The sequence below is a fragment of the Alligator sinensis genome, unplaced genomic scaffold (genome assembly GCF_000455745.1).
Source record: "Alligator sinensis unplaced genomic scaffold, ASM45574v1 scaffold338_1, whole genome shotgun sequence".
In the NCBI taxonomy this organism is placed as follows: domain Eukaryota; kingdom Metazoa; phylum Chordata; order Crocodylia; family Alligatoridae; genus Alligator; species Alligator sinensis.
The window spans coordinates 673,227-690,824 of record NW_005842719.1 but is presented as its reverse complement, the minus strand read 5'-3'; the positions used below and the strand labels follow the sequence as shown (position 1 = coordinate 690,824).

Genomic DNA, 17,598 nt, shown 5'->3' with positions numbered 1-17,598 from the left:
GCAGTGCTGGGGGCGTGGGGGAGGCTGCAGCCACACCAGAATTCACTGCAGCCCCCCTCCCAGTCCTACCACCACCCATCCAGAGTTCAGCCTGGCCCAATTCCCTTGCCTGGAAGAGCTCAGTGTAGCCCTACTCCCAGCATGCAGCGGCAGGTACCCTTGCCCTGTGCACAGATGTGAGGGGCACCCCCCCCCGCATGCCCTCCTGGGGTGCATGCAGTGGCAGTAGCCAGGCCCCCCCCCTCCCTCCCCCCATGCTTCCTGGACAAGCCACTTGTGGCTCCATCCCATGCCCTGCCCCACTCTGGCTGGGCAGCACCTGCCCCTTCCCCCACCCCATTCCCTCCCTCACTGTGAGGGCCTTGATCTGCCCTCCACACGCTCCTTCCCTTCCCTTCCCCCACAACAGACTTACCAGCCCAATGCTGCTCTCTGCACTTCCGGGCTGCTCTCCTGGCCGCTTGTGTGCTGTGCTGCAGCTGCATGCATGCTTGGGCCATTTATCAGCGACATTATTGGCCATATCAGCCCAGAAAAGCCAATTTCCAATACTGTCAATTTTCCTTGTATTGGTGGCGATCCGATATGGGACCAATGTATCAGTGCACCTCTCGTGCTTAACAGAACAGGGCTAACCTTCTCTGTATAGAAACTACAGGCTTAGCACTCTTAATTGGTTCCTGAAAAAACAAGCATCGAGTGAAATGAGCGTTAAGGAAAACTGAAAGTCTTTGACAACCCAAGATGGTGACTGCAAGTGTTTTTAATGACCCAAAATGGTGAACACAAGCATTATAACAAAACTCGCTGAGCGCTAAATGGAATCAGGTGTCGACTTAAAATGAGCATTATAGCGAAATAGTGCTAAGCGAAACAGCATTAAGTGGGGGTTGCCTGTACTGTCAATATGCTTGTTGCTAGACTGTAGTCATCTTGGAGATAAAACACAGCAGCTGTTTCACAGTGCACAGCAGTTCTAAATAGCTTTTTAGAATACAAGGTGCAGAGGTGGCTGTACCTCCCTCCCAACCTATCGCCGCCCAGCAGTGTGGAAGTCCACACTGCAGAAACCTCTGAGAAATTTTAAGTCCCCAAAACAGTTAAGCATCTCCCCTTCCCTTCTGTGCTTAGTGACACAATCCCTCCTTTCTCTTCCCTGCCCCCCTCCCTTACTTTCCCTGCTGTCCCAGGTATGGGGAAAGCTCCAGAGCCATTCCTGCCCACTCCAGCCAGTCAAGTGGAGTTAGCAGCAGCAATAGTGGTGCAGGAGGAGCTCCCCCTCCATCAACCTAGTTCTGGGAACCCAGCACAGAGAGGGAAACTATTCTTTTGCCACCTCTGCTGCCACTGTCCCCAGCTGAGCCCAGCCTGCACACAGCCTGCCCCTGTTGGTATTGTCCCTGTTGGTATTGGGTCAGAACTGGTCAAAGTTCCCGGTGGGAGATACCCTGCATAGGAGTAATGCACTCATCTTGTGACTGAGACACGGATTGGGGTGACTTCCATTTACTCATTTGTCTCAATCACCGAGTAAAAACTTTTAAAAAGATCATAGTTAAAGTTTCCTTGGAAATGTCATCAGCCTTGTTTGTTATAAGGACACCAATGAGATGACTTTCCTGAGTTCCAACAGAATATGTGCGAGTTTTATATGGAAAATGTTTGTAGAGAGGTGTGATTTAAGGATAGAGTAAAACAGAGTTAAAATAATTTGGGATTGAAATAAAACTGAGATAAAATGGTATAGTAAATATTTAGAGTGTAAGAGTGATGTTGTAGCCAGTATGGTCCAGAAATTTATAGATTGTTAGGGGCTGGAAGGGACGCTGTAGATCATCAGGTCCAGTCCCCCTGCACTAGGCAGGAAAAGACAACTGGGGTCAAGTGACCTTAGTGAGGTGACTGTCTCCTTTTGAAAATTTCCAGGGTAGGTGACTGCACCACCACAGGAGAGAGTTTATTCCACAGCTTGGACACCCTGACTGTGAAGTTTTTCCTGGAACTGAGCCTGAAGTGGCCTTCCTGGAGTTTGTATCCATTGCTCCTGGTCTTCCCCAGGGGTGCCCTGGTGAACAGATGTTCACAGAGTTCTTGATGTAGTCCCCTGATGTAGTGGTAAGCCACTACCAAGTCCCCTCTCAGCCTTCTCCTCTGTAGGCTGAAGAGGCCCAAGTCCCTCAGCCTCTCCTCGTATGGCTTGACTTGCAAGTCCCTGATCATATGGGTGGCTCTTATCCAGACCCTCTTAAGTTTTTCCATGTCCTTATTGAAGTGCGGCGCCTAGAACTGGATGCAGTACTCCAGCTGCGGTCTAACCAGTGTGGAGTAGAGTGAGAGTATCACTTCCTTAGTTTTGCATGAGACAAGTCAAATTATGCCAGAAGAAACAGTTTCTTGAGTTGATATCTTTTATTGGAACAAAGTTAGACAAGCTTTTGAATGCAAGACATTTTTCCTCAGGTCTCTGATCACCAGGGATCCTGGTTTTCTCCGATTTAAAAAAAATCCCTAATTTTTGGTTTAAAAAAAATAACCCAAAATCCACACATATATGGGGTGTTTCATTTTAATCACAGAAAAATGTGGATTTTGGGTTACTTTTTTAAAACAAAAAATTGGGGATTTTTTAAATTGGAGAAAACTAGGATCCCTGCTGATCACAGGGAGCTAGGCACAGCATAAGTGAACAACAGCAGAGGGGAAGGGGTGAGCAAAATTCCCAGAGGTAGCAGGCATACAATTAACAGAAGAAAAGAAACTGACCACTAGAAGATCAAGCCCTATCAAAAGGAGGAGGGTCATTTTTGCCTTTCCTGTATGGAAATAATTCAGGAGTTGGGTAAAATAAAACATGCCATAAAACCAATATTAATGTTTATCCTTGGTTCTTAGTGTGCAGCCAGCTTATGAATTTTTGTTTCTAAGTTTGCCTTGTAAAGGTGTTAAGTAAATTTCCCTTGAGCACAAGGATAATGAGGTTATAGAGCAGGGGCGGACAATTATTTCAGGCAGAGGGCCATTTACAGAGTTTTGACAAGCTGTCAAGGCCCGGCCCCTTGACAGGTGCCCCGCCCTCTGGTTGCCATCTTGTGACCGGAAGTCCTGTCCCGACCTTTGCCGCCAGAAGTCCCTCCCCTTGCCCCCAGAAGTACTCCTTTTAGCAAGGGTTTTTGCCATCTCAGAACCAAAAAATACCAAATTATATTGTAAAAAGTAAACATCTACATCATTCATTAAGTTGATTTCAAAAAATATTTTTGTCCTGGTTTACATGTGTTTGTGTAGTGTACACAGAGGTGATTGCACAACAGTTTCAAATGAAGTTTTACTCCTGTGTATTGTGGGGGGGTGGAGGCATGCAGGGTGGATATAGGCTTCTATGTGACATGGTTGGGGGGCTGTGGGCATGTGGGTTGTGGGGGAGGCTGTGGGTGGGTGTGGAGGGTTGTATGTGGGGGGAAGAGGGTGGTTGGGGTGTGTGAGTGGGTGTGGGGTTCTGTGTGTATGGTAGTGTGGGGGGGTGTGGGTGGGACTTGCTCTATGAACACGCACACACACCCCTCCTGCTCCTGACCCTGGGGTACTGGCACAGGTCCATGCTCCCACAGTCTAGCAATGGAGCCGGGAGCCATGTGGTGCTGGAGCAGCCTGCAGGCAGGCAGGGAAGCGGTGAAAACGGCGGTGGGGGGAGTGGGGTGTAGAGTGGGAGAGAGTGGGTGCGCGGAGCACAGCAACAGCAGGGCGGGAGTGCGGGGCCCGTGCCGGCGCCCAGAGCTGGGCGGCAGGAGCTTGGGGCCTGGGCTGGCAGGGGCTCTACAGAGCCAGGCCAGGCTGCACCAGCAGGGAGAGTGAGGAGCCTGCCCGGCCCCATAAAGCCCCTGCCCGGCCCGGCCCCATGCTCCTGCCGCCCTGCTCTGGGGACTTGCTCTGCCCTGGGTTCCCGGTTGCATGGCTGCAACTGCAGCACTCAGCAGGAGCCAGCCAGCCAGCCAGGCCCCGAGCACTGGGGGATTGCCCACGGTCCTCCCCTGCCTCCCTCCCCCCCTACTCGTATCTTGAGTTTCCCTCTCCAGCGCACGTGACTGATCATACATCAAATGGAGCTTGTGCTGCTGTGGGCTATTAATGTCAGGAGAGGAGCTGGATGCTTCCTGCTCATTTAAACCAACAGCCTGGGCACAGCCTTTGCTATCAAGACAGCAAAGATATGGCTCTAGCCCACCAAATAGTAGCAGCAATTTGCATGTGGGCCCCCATGGCAAGATCAGTGCCAGATGCCCTGTAGAACTTGGACACTTCAAAGGCTGTTTGTGCAGGAAGTGGGTCTCTACTGCTAGTACTATACTTGGAATCTGGCTTGTGGCTTAAAATGGAGGGTTAGGTTGAGATTTGGGGATTTGTTTTTAAATCATTTGCCAAATGCTGCTTTTGTCTTGACAGATGTCCATGATGCTGTAGTTATGTTTTCTTATAGTGTGTATACACTATGCATGAGCCATTTCTGCAGCTCCATAGTGGGGGCATGCAACAGGCTAGGAAGGGGCTTAATCCTGTGCATCTTTGTCCACCCAAGACAGGGAGCTGTGCACATGGAAAACCTGAGCTGCTGATGTACTTCTCATGTATTGAAAGATCCAATGCCTGGCAGCTGTCCCTGCACAGAGAGCCTTGTCCACTGCAGGTAGGTAGTTGGTGTTGGGTGCTGGTAGGGAAATCCAGAGTGAATTAGGGACAGAAAGATGGGACAAGGCACAGTCATGTCAGGCAGGCAGGACAAGGGTTGGTATTTTGACAGGTGGACTAAGGATGGATTGTCTTACCTTTGCCACAGATGCCTTTTTCTTTTTTCCTTCTCTTTGGGGACTGAAAAAGAAAGCTCTGCCTCATGTACATGACTGTGCAAAGCCACAAGGGCAGTAAAGTTTCATCTGCCTTTGCTCCTGCCTCCTCTTATTCGGTGGCTCAGTAATGGTGCAATCTTTTCTGCAAAGCTGGAGTCCCATCAAAATAGGGAGGATGGACTTGTATGTAGCAGGCCTTTTTTGTGCATAAGAAGCTAACGTGGCTGTTGGTCAATGGCAACGTTTTGTGCTTGCAACCATGTGGCTTGTCTGTGTAGCTCATTTTGATAATGCCTGTACTTTTGGAGAGGTGCTCTGATCCTAACAGTTCACTGTTCAAATCCTGGGTCATGTATGTAGTCTGGCACTGTGGATCTGGCATTGTGGTACAGAACACAATATGAAAAGCCTTTTTTGGGTCCACTTTTGTAGCCTGAGGGGCAATCGGTAGACTCTGCTACTCCCTGCATTCTTGGTGCAGCTGCCATTCCTGGTGGACTGTCCTCAGACTGCTGTCCACCAGTTCTGGCAGAATTCTGAAGAGCTTTTCCATTCACCTCTGTAGAAGATACAGAGATGAGCCGCCTTCTTTATGTGCAGTTGTCAGAAATCTTTCTCTGTTTGAAGCTACCTTAACAATCTTTCCTGTGTCCCTCCCTCCGTGGAAGGGCAGGGGTAAGGGGAGGGAATAGGGCAGGGCTGGTGAGGCAGGACAATTCTTATGTTCTTATGTCAAGGCCTGACGAAACAGTGACTTTTTAACCCGTGCCAGCACACTAAGGCTGGGTGATACACTGGGTTTTGGGTCCTCAGGGTGCCAGTAACCCTGCGAGCCCCTCAGGTACACTACTGACTGAGGGGTCCTGTGGAGAGGCGTGTCCCTCACCTCCCCACCCAGGAATCGGCTCTGAACCCATTGAACACATTATTCTTTATTACAGGGGTGTAGGTTGTAGTCATGTTGGTCTAAGGACACAGGCAGACAAGGTTCCTTGGGTGAATTTGATATCTTTTATTAGACCAACCCAAATAGTTGGAGAATAGTTATTAAGCAAGCTTTTGAGTTCAAAAACCCTTCATCAGATTAAGGAAGTTTCAGCAGCTGGTGTGTGCTCTTCCTGGATCCAGGAAGAGCACACACCAACTGCTGAAACTTCCTTAGCCTGACGAAGGGTTTTTGAACTCAAAAGCTTGCTTAATAACTATTCTCCAACTATTTAGGTTGGTCTAATAAAAGATATCAAATTCACCCAAGGAACCTTGTCTGCCTTATTCTTTATTATACACAATTAATTTATATACAATAAAAATAAATAAATCAAGGAATATAATAACAATTGTTAATAACAAAACTAACAATCTAGAATAAATTCACAAATACAACATAAAGTGAATAATTCCAGCACACTGGGTGGTCCCACTTGTTAAACTACCTAAATAACTAAATTCACCTCGTTATAACCCTTTTAAACAGTTCTCTCTCCCTCCCCCCAAGCCCAGTTAATTTCCGTCTGGTCAAAATCCACTTCCCATAACAATAAAATGACAACACAACTATAACTGTTATCCACCACTAGATGGTGGAGGCGAGGCTTTGGCTGCTCCAGGGAAAATGGACTCCTTTAGTTCTTCCTGGTAATACAGTGAAACAAACTCTGAACAGCTGCTGCAGGCAATAGGCTCCGTTTTGTTTCTTTCTGGAAATACACTTCCTGAAAACACTAGTGATTAGGTGTCCCCTCACACCCGTGCTGGTTTGTGTTCTCTCAGCCCACTCCCTCTTGGGGCTGTCTCCCCCTTTAAGCACATCCACTCAGACAGGATGAGGCTGACGTTTGTTGCTTATTCCCAGTTCCTTATTTTTGGTTCCATATTCCTTATTCCTGGTTCTAGGTTCCTTTTTCAAAGCTAATGGAGCCCCAATAAAAGCTTGTTATTAATGAATTGCATATCCTAAAGAGAGAGAATTTCATTAGCTATGCAAATGTACTAATTAATATGTAAAATAATATTCCACATGAAGTACAGAGCCCTAAATGAAGACCAGATTAGGATGGGATTATAGGGCAAAATACTTCTTGGGCCACCCCAAACATCCTGTCGATGCCGCTGGGGGACTGTCCCAAAGAACCCTGACCATAGTTCTGCCCAGCCCAAAGCACAGTTTGGCTGTGCCAGACTGCCAACTGACAGCCCCCATGCCCACTGTACAGGAGACCCTTGCCATTTGCAGAGGGTATGGTCTCGTATCCCCCGTGAATGGAAAAATCCGTGAATAAGGCATTGTGTTCATGAACACTGTCTGCATTCATGAACGCAGTGCCCCCGGCAGCTGTGGGGGGGCACGGCTGCTCTGGCAACGGTGGGAGTGCAGTGGCAGCAAGTGCAGAGCTCCCGAGGAGCTCCTTTAAGTGTATTTAAGATATGGGTTCAACATTCACGAATATTTGAAACCACGAATGCCAAACCCGTAAATAGCAAGGGTTTCCTGTACTAAGTATAATGGCTTGAATAAGGAACTGGCTTTTGGGCTGGGATTATGGCTAGAAGTCCTGTTAGGGCCACCCCATAGCATACCTCTGTGGCACTGGGGGACTCTCCTAGACACATCTGACCAGAGTCCTGCCCTGTCCAGAGCACAGTTTGTTTGTGCTAGGCTGCTAACTGGCAGCCCCCCATGCCTGCTCTACTAAGTATAATGGCTTGAATAAGGAACTGGCTTTTGGGCTAAGATTATGATTGGAAATTCTTTTTGCGCCACCCTACATCATGTCTCTTTGGCACTGGGAGACTCTCCTGGACATCTCTGGCCAGGATCTTGCATGGCCTAACCTGCGGTTTGTGTGCACCAGGCTGCCAACTGACAGTCCCCCATGCCCCCTGTACTAATTATATAGGCTCGAATAAGGAACCTGTTTTGGCTGAGTTTATGGTTGGAAATCTTTTTTAGGCCACCCCCCACCATGCCTCTGTACCACCAGGGGACTCTCCTGGACATCTCTGGCTAGAGACTTGCCTGGCCCAAAGCACAGTTTGGCCATGCCAGGGTGCCAACTGGCAGCATACCAGCCACTATGCTAAGTATATGGACCTTAATAAGGAACTGGCTTTTGGGCTGGGATTATAGCTAGAAATCCTTCTTGGGCCACCCTGCGCCATGCCTCTGTGCCACCGGGGGATTGTCCTGGACATCTCTGACCAGAGTCTTGCCTGGCCTAAAGTGTGGCTTGACTGTGCTAGGCTGACAGCTGACAGCCCCCATGCCCGCTGAACTAAGTACATAAACTCAAATAAGGAACTGGGTTGGGGGCTCAGATTACATTTGGAAATCCTTTTTGGGAAACCCCAGATCATGCCTCTGCGGCATCACGATACTCCCAGACATCTCTGACCATGGTCTTGCCTGGCCTAAAGTGTAGTTTGTTCATTCTAGGCTTCCATGTGACAGCCCCCCCAGACACTGTACTAAGGATATGGGCTTGAATAAGGAAATCCATTTGAGCCATCCCGCACCATGACTCTCTGGCACCAGGGGATTCTCCTGGACATCTCTGACCAGAGTCTTGCCTGGTTAAAAGCACAGTTTGGCCATGCCAGGCTGCCAGCTGACAGTCCCCCGCCCTCTCCACCCCCAGCCATTGTACTAAGTACAGGCAACCCTCGCTTAACACTGTTTCACTTAGTACTATTTTGCTATAACACTCATTTTAAATTGATACCTAATTTCACTTAGCGCTCAGCGAGTTTCGTTATAATGCTTGCGGTTGCCATCGTGGGTCATTAAAAACAATTGTGGTTGCTATCTTGGCATGGCAGGCACCTTCTGGCTGCATAGAAGGGGTGGGGTTGGGGGGGGCAGGGTGGACAGGCTTGCCTCAACACAGCCCCACAGGGGACAGGAGCTTGACCTAGCCCTATGGAGAGGGAAGGGGACGCGGCAAGGACCGAGTTGTGGGGTGGGGACATGTTCTAGCCCCAAGGGAAGGAAGTGGGTATGTTTTGGCTCTGGCGGAGTGTGGCCAGGCCCTAACCCAACTCCACAGGGAGAAGGTGGCATGGCCCAGTGCAGAGGGGATGGGAGGGAAGGGGGTGTGGCCTGGCCTTGCAGGGAGGAGGGGAAGGGGGTGTGGCCAGGCCCTAACCCAGCCCCTCGGGAAGGGTGGGGTGACCATCCATCCCTAACTGGGCAGGACAGTCCCGGAATGGGAAACTCAAGTCCCGCTCCTGGGCGTAATGACAGCATTTGTCAGGACAGCATTTGTCCTGGATTTGCAGCATTGTGCAGTGATCAGAGTTTCCCTTTGCAGGCTGGCAGCATTCCAGTCTACAGTAGGCAGATTGGGGCTGCTGAGAGTGGGACGCAGGGGGTGCCAAGTGTATGTGTGTGCCCGCACACATGCACGTGGCTGGGAATACAGCCGGGAAGCGTGAAGAGCAGTTCCCTGCAGGTAAGTCAATGTGGGGGGAAAGGAGTGGGGGTATTAATGACCACTGCTTCCCCACTGCCAAATTTCCAGACCCATTCGGAAGTCCTGCAGGCCAAATGCAATGACTCTGCAGGCTGCATTTGGCCTGTGGATCAAAGTTTGAGCACTCCTGTTCTGGAGCATCACTCTGCCTGCAGGGGCCTGTTAGAAAGACTTTCTCCTGACAGCCAACCTGCAAACTGCTGGTGGTCCCCCCTGGACAGTGACACCAGAAAAAATCACTTTTATTGAAGTATTCTGATACAGCCAGCAAATTCATAGTCATTGGGCCTGATTTTGATTATCCTGGTATAAATTTGGAGTAACCATGATTAAAATCCTTTCATTCAAAAGTCGTTCTTTCTTTTTCCCAAGAGATTATGGAGCTGTTTTCTCCTCTGCCTTGCAGGGACTTGCTCTTCTCATTTTCCCAGTAGGATGAAATATTTCCACTATCTGGCCAGGTACCAGTGAGGCACCCATATCCTCTGCTGCGTCACTTACCTGCTTGCACAGCTTCAGCTCCCAACTGTGTATTCATGAGGAGAATGGAACAACAGAAATGTCTAGGGATGTCCATAGTACTGTTGGCTACAAAGGACCTGTTAGAACCCGACTCCATGTGGTGCCTAATGACTGGGGAGATGACGATTCAATCACTCATGGATCCTGTTACTCATTAGCCAGGGCAAGCAGGGAGCAAACGCTACTTGCACACATTGCTCAAAGCAGCTTTATTCAGAATGGAGACAGCTTCGGGCGAGCTCCCTCACAGACACACAGCCTGTGAACATGGGGAGCAGCACTGAACGTTAGTTCTTTTTACATTTTATACACCTTCGTTTATGCTTGTTAACATTTGTTCCACCTCTGGTCCTCCTTCTGTTCCACCCATTTCTCCTCCCATCTTAAGCTCTGCCTGTTTACTGTTTATTTCATTAGCATGGAATTGCCTATGCGTTTCCTTCATTTACATGCCTCTCTGCTAAGAGCGCATGAGTAAGACCATGAACTCTGTCTCCCAGTCACTTGCTGGTTCTTTTTGGTTTCTTGCTGACTCCTTCTTCAGCTCCAAGGTCTTGCTTCTGCTTTATCTCCTGACGATAGCTGGTGGATTGCATCTTGTTCTTTTTACACAAGGAATCATGCATCCTGCACACTATCCCATTGTTAGGAAACTACTTGCCTAAGCATTTGCAAGGTTATTTTAATATATCATTCTGCCTTGTGGTCAGCAGCTTTTGCTGAGACACAGATTAAAGCCTTTATTCAGCTGCAAATCCAGTGCTCCTCAAGATCTAAATAGTGTCACCCTAACAGGACCAACTCACGGGATCATAACAAATTCTAGTTTATTGAATGGGATGTGAAGTTACCAATAAAATCATAAATGCAAACTTTGAGTTACGGGTGGCACTGGTCACCTTAGCGCGCGTGCGCGCGCGCGCGCGCGCACACACACACACACACACACACACACATATGCAGTCACTTATTCAAACATGTAATTTAAACCCATGAAGTATAATGTATAATAGCTGCTGTAGTGATTGTGAGAGCACTGGTGTCAGTATATCTATCTATCCAAGGCCCTGGAGTCTGCTGTCAATGGTCAGCTTCCTTCAATGCAATGTCTTCTCCAGAAGGGGTTGCCTGCTTGTGCTTTTGTCTCAGTAAGTCAGGTGCTGGATGAGAGGGCGACACTGAGGGCCATGCTTCACTGTCTTTTATACCTTTCTGGCAGACTTGTGTGATCTCCCAGCATCATCTTGGCTGCCCAATCAAGGTCACTGTCCCACGTGGGTCTTGAGTAGTACCTGACAGCTGTTAATCACAGGGGTCTTGCCTGCTGGTAGTACAGTTTCAGGAGTCAGTTTGTGATTTTGATTAATTAACAAAGGTATTGTTGAGGGTTGCAGGAATAGTTAATAGGGTAGGTGCTCAGTTCCAGGAATCAGTTCCTTGCCCACCCTGGGCAACGTGTTGCATGCCAGAGCATGCTTGGGGTTCCCTGGGGACATACATGTTCCCTGGGGAAACGCACGTTTCCACTCATGGGGATGCACCCAGAGTGGCTGAGAGGCATTCATTTGTTTGCTACAAAAGCAGCTGTTGGTATAACCTGGATTCCCCACTTATAGAACAAACGGTCCTAGGGGGCTGTCTCATGGCTCTCTCCAGTAATAGCCAGAAATGCCACAGGGATTTCTGGAGGTCTGGAAGAAGTGCTCGTCAGGTAGTGAGGCTGCTCTGTATTTTTCATTTGGTGTCCTGGATGACAGTACTAAAGGTGTTGGCTGTTGGGACTTCTATGATAGTACGCAGAGCTTTCACCCTGCCCTAGCGCCTGGTAGAAGAATGCTAGAGGTTGCAGGTAGAGTCAGTGTGGGGGGGTTGGTTCCCTGAACCTAAAAACTGTTTCAGTTTTTTTTTTCCAGCTTCTGCTGTACATATGAACCAGATTCCTTCTCAGAAAGTGTCCTGTTATTATGGCCATTGCCTGTGGTAGTTGCAGAGCAACATTTTGTCCCAGGAATTTGGAGAGGGCATTGCACTTATAGTGTCTGTGTTCATTACTGCATAGTCCAGGGGTCAGCAACAATTTTGGCTAGAGTGCAAAAAAGACCCCAGCCTTGACTTGTAAGAAGTTGTTGCACCGGGGCAGATGGTACCGGAGCTGTGAGGGGCCTGATCCTTGTTGTGGCAGTGCAGCCGTGGCCCCTTCCCAGCCATCTTTGTGGAGGCAGCAGTGGAGGCTGCAAGCAGCTGCACTAGGGTCCACAGAGCCCCGGCCTGGATTGTTGCCAGTGGCGGGTGCATGTGAGCCTTGAGGTGGATGGCAGGGAAGGAGCCAAGGCTGCATTGCCACAACAAGGATTGAGCCCCTCCCTCACAGCTCCCCCACTGTCCCCCTGAGGCGTGCATGCCAAGCAAAATGTCTTCTTCACACGCCATGCTCTGGTACAAGTGCTGGTGGCTGACTACCCCTGTGCTAAACGTTCCTTTAGTGGTCTAGAAGCCGTGTAGTGAACTTTTCCATGGCTTTTCATGGGACCATATTGAAGGCATGTTTTTGTAAATCTGCTCACTACTACAGTGTGTCTGGCTCTGCCAGGCATGATACCTTTGTTTCTGAGAGGGACCTGCATCTGGGGAGGAACGTGTCCTGTGATGCTGGTAGTGGATGGGTCTCACATGATCCTAGAGCAGTGGTTGGCAACCTTTTTGCAGTGAGGGGCTGGAATAACTCAGCTGGGGTCTGAGCTGGGTCAATGGCAGAACCTGGCTGCAGTGTGGTGCAGATAAAGCCTATTGGCACTGAAGCCCTCCACTAGCCAGCTCTTGTACAATACAGGTGATTCCCCTGCCACTGAAGCAGATCCAGTGACTTGGTGAGTTGGGTCTTTTTTGCAGGCCATAGATGTTTTGCTGTTGAAGTAAGGTGGACTGTCTGATCGGGCATGAATTAGTCATGCAGCATGTCAGGAATACTACCTATCTGGTTTGTGGTAATTCTGATAATAAGGATATGGCAACTTCAGTCTCTGAGTTGGGAATTGATAAATTAAATTGCAAAAAATTATCAGGTGCAAGAGTTGGGAAGGAGATTGACTAGAAAGTAGCTGAGTGTTAAAGAAACAAATAGAAAAACACCCAGACAGTTCCCTATTAAAACAGGATTGGAAGATGCTACACATTGTATCAGTGTTCTAAAAAGGCTCTAGGGTTATTCCAGGGAATTACAGACTAGTAAATCTTATATTTGTATCTGATAAATTGGTTTACATGGAAATAAAAACAGGAAGACAAGTAATTTGGAAGATGATGATCTGATAAAGTCTTTGTGGAGACCTCAGGATTGCAGGGTGGTGACAGTGCAGGACTGGGGTACTACATGCCTCTGTCTACCAAACCAGGGCTATACCCTGGCCCTATGCTGCCACCACCCTGTGTTCCTGGAGTCTTCATAGGGGTATCATGGGCCAGGTCCAGGACTTTGGGGAGGTGACAGTGTGGGGCCAGGGCTGAAGCAAAGCCATGATCCACTCCCTGCGCAGCCTCTGCCTGTGGAACCCGAGCCTGTCTCAGGGTGTGCGGGTGGTAGATTGTGGCTGTGTGTAACACGGGTCCCGCTTAGGGCCAGTCACTACATCGGCCCATCTGCCTGTCTAGGGCAGTCCACCCTGCCTCACCTGCCACTCCTTGATGTATCAGAGTAGATGGAAAAATGCAGGAGCCTGTCCATTTAGTTGCCTTCATACCAAGGGCGAGATATATGGCTCCAAACCTCCCCTTATACTGCGTCTCTTGCCTTGCAGATGGCATCCAAAATGACTTTCAACTCCCCGCACCCCATTGCTGGGCCGCACTCAGCCACTGGCTTAAACTTGGCCTCAGGCGTCCTCAGACATACCTTAGATGCATGCCCCCTTACGGGGGCCTCTACCCTGCCCCCTCATTGGGCTGCTGGGCCTTATGTCTTTTGGGTCTCAGGCCTCACTCTGTGGGCCTTGGTCCCTGTGCCCTGTTTCAGGTCCCTTCTATCAGCCTGGACACCACCTCAGGCCCCACTCAGCGGGCCTGGGCCCTGTGCTTTTCTCTCAGGGTGTGCTCCCCTAGCCTTCCCCTTCCACAGGGTACCCACAAGGCAGCGGGGGCTAAGGCTTTCTGGTGCCCCTTACTCACCTTTCACTAGGGAGGCACAGATGTGGCATTTCCTGGAGACTGCCCTGCCACAGGCAGCCCCACCACACCATCTAACCCTAGCAGGGTATAGTTTCCAGTCATGCCCCAAGACCAGGAACCTCCTCCATCCCCATAGTTCCCAGCCTTGACCTCCGTATGTTCTGGGAGCAGACTCCTCCAGCCAGGCAAGGCTAATCTAGCAGCATCCCTGCAGCTCTGCTCTCTGGGCCTGGTCTTATACCCAGGTTTCCCAGCATCTCCACCAGTAAGGCAGCCTCCTAACCACCATGTGACTACGTGATTGGGTCTGCTGACATCTGCAGGCTGTTCTTTATCCTGCTAAAATGGTTAAAGTGGCAGGCACAACTTGCGCCCTGTCACACACTGCCCTGAACCCCAGCCTGGCATTGTCACCACCCCAGGGTCACAGGGTTTCCCTAGCTCCACCCACCCACCTTGCTCCCAGATGCCACACTCTCCTGACCTGTGGCCCCATCCCAGCTGCCTGCCTGGGTGCTCTACCTGTGCAGGTCACATCCCCAGTGGTGGGCACAGAGCAGATCGGCCAGGGTACTCAGGCAGTAGGGCCAGGTCTGATGACTACAGCAGCTGGAGGGTGCCACCACTGCCAGGGATGGTGGGAAATGGAATCTGCCCACTGGACTGCCTCAGCCCCACTGTGTGCCCTGGGCTGCCCTTCATGCCCTGCACTGTACCTCGCACATGGGCCAAGCAGGACTGAGGGACCCTCCATAAGTTGGTCAAAATCCCCCTTGGCAGGCCATATTTTGTCCACCCCTTCTTCAAAGTTTGTCATATAAAGGAAGTTTGATTCTCAAGAATGCCAATCCTTTTTGTTGGAGGTCTTCTTGGAGGACATTGAGAACTGGAGTGGGAATTTCTTTATTCTTTTGTGGAGTGAAAGGCAGTTAAGTCTTTTCTCTTTAAAAAAAAAAAAAAAAAAAATTTGTTTAGGACAAACCCTAAAAAGGTTCATGGGATAAAATTCTAAGTTTGCCCCAGGACACTTCAAAGTATGTCTGAATGGTTGCCACAGGATTGGATCATTGAATCAGTGGCAGAAAAGAGGATGTGCATTCAGCTGCTCACCTAACCCTGAGTAGAAAGGCATTGTGTGTACCTTCCAAGCCTGGGACTTTTGTGTTCTGGGACAAACATAGGAACAACTTGTCCTGAGACACATGCAACATCTGTTCCTAGCCAGAGCCTTTCAGGAAAAAGCAGGGTAGACGAGAGTTGAATTTTAAATGTGGTTGGGTTGGGTTACCTTCACTTGCCTAGTAAACTCTTGGTGTTGTTTATTTAGATTCATGCTGTGTCTGTCCTTTAAATCCAAGCCCAGCTAGTCTGCTATGATTGGAGAATATCTGTTTCAGACCTGTAGTGCCCAGACTAAGGCTGCTGTCACATGCTCCCTGGCTACAGGCAGCTTACTTTCTGAATGTGGGGCCTTTGCAGAGCATCTCACGATTAAAAATGTGCTGAATGCTATGTGGTATCACTTGTATGAAAGGAGTCATTTGGAAGCATACAAGATTTTTTTCAGATCTTTTAACATCAAGGCCATTGTCCCTATAGATAAGACCTGCCTTGCCTGTATTCCCTGCCCGTATTAGCTAGGCTTCCCCTTACTCCACTGGATCCATTGGAGGCTGATCCATTCCAGATGCCTGAGGTGATAAAGGGTCTGGAGGGAGGAGATTAAGACCATGATTGGTGACCTAGGGAGCCTGTACCTCTCCAGAGAGTTGGCTTGTCCTATTACAGGAAAGGTACCTGAGGTAGGGACTCCCTTCTATTGGAGAAAGACTGGAAGCATGTGGCACACCTTGAAGCACAGTGGGCTGTGAGGGGAGGGCAGGGATTCTTTTGACTTTGTAGCCAAAGTTGTTTTAGCTAATCCCTGACTCAAGCATCTTGGAAGATCTGAGATGTTCTTAGGAAGGTAAGAGCAGAGGTTGGGGAAGTTGATTGTCATTCAGCTAGTAGAGTATTTTCTTTGTGGGGGGCTATTTTTCTCCCTGCAGAAAGTAGCATGGCCCAGGTACTGTACTGAGAAGCAGGTTCTAAACCCAGTTCTGCCAATGACAAGGGAAACTTGCATAGTTGAGTATTCTGCTCTGAGATCCTGGCTGAGAAGCTGTACCCAAATGGTGTTTGTTATAATTTGTTGTAGGAGATGCTGTTATCAGGGCTGTCTGGCACCCTTTGCTTGTGCATTCATGGTTTTTGTGGATGTCTGATGCATCAAGTAATCCACTCAGGTCAACAGAATCCTTCCTTGGATAGAATTCTACACCCACACTTCTAAAGAGCCACAGGTTCAGGAGCCCAGCAATGTCCTTAGTAGTGTCCATGGAACTGTCCCTGTCATTTCTGCAGGTGATGTTTGCTTAATGTTCCTTCTTTCTGTTCTCTCTATAGCTGTCAAGGTTAAAGCAACTGAGACATTCCCCAATGTCTGATGCCTCGGACACCTGCGAGTGCAAGTCACAGGACCCCTTTGCCAGCAGTGAGGATCAGAACGAACTAGGTCACCAGGTGAAGGCTTCTGACTTTGCCAGTCAGTGCCAATATCTAGATGAGGAACCTGATGAGGCCATGCAGAAGAGGATGTTGTCCCATAATGGGATGCAAGGCAATGGGGGTGGGGGCACCGGGGTGAAGAAGAAACGGAAGAAAAAGGACCTAGGGGACCAGGAGGTGGGGGAGAAAGGAACGGTGGAGAAGGAGACCAAACCAAAGAGGAAGAGAGAACCTAAAGAACCAAAAGAGCCCAAGAAGCTGAAGGAACCCAAGAAGCTGAAGGAGCCCAAGCAGAAGGAAACAACCAAGAAACCCAGGAAGCCCCGGGAGCCCAAAGGCCCCAGGGACCCAAAAGACCGAAAGAGCACCTCCGAATCCACCCCCAAGGCAAAACCCAAGAAGGCCAGGTGGGTCTTGGTGTGAATGCCATCCCTTTGTACTTGACAAGGGTGCAGCTTGGCCACCCCACCCAAACTTCAGCTAAGCAAGGGCTGTAGTGGGAGCTGCCAGAAGCAGACTGCAGCCTTCTTTCACTTTATAACAAAGATGCAGGCTTCCTGTATTAAATGCAAAGTCTTGTCAGCTGTGTAGGCAATGCCTGGCCTGTGTGCAGCACAGTCTGGCACCCCTGAAGGAAGAAAGCTCCTCATAGTCAGGAACATGCATGTAGCTGGGGTTTGTGATTGAGTATCATATGGAGAAAAGTGTGTTGAGGTTGAGCTGATATAGGATTGTCCCTGAAGCCAGCTTGGACAGGGAACTGGGCAGTGCCCTGGCTTAGTACATTACCTTTTCCAAAACTGCCTTCACAGCCTGGCATGAAACACACAACTAAGAGTGAGTTGCTTGATGATCATGTTCTGATTCTGCTTCATTTATATCATAACGCTGCTGCTCAGGTTAGCACAATGGTAGCATAATGTTCTGGCATGCTGCCTACTGGGCATATTGGTAGAACTGGGTAACCCAGAACTGGAACAGCATGGGATGCTGCAGCATGCTATATGTGTGACTAAACAACGTGTGTAGCCAATTCCTAAATGGCCCTAGCCCAGGGG

General features: G+C 49.3%; 1 protein-coding gene across 1 annotated transcript in view; it reads left to right on the top strand.

The window, feature by feature from the left end:
* Positions 1–17,598, top strand: part of CHD6 (chromodomain helicase DNA binding protein 6) — a 251,204-nt gene that overhangs the window by 47,561 nt on the left and 186,045 nt on the right. The window contains 2 exon segments of the mRNA XM_025216269.1: positions 4,574–4,681; positions 16,439–16,947. Coding sequence (XP_025072054.1) covers positions 4,610–4,681; positions 16,439–16,947 — 581 coding nt within the window. The 5' untranslated portion in view covers positions 4,574–4,609.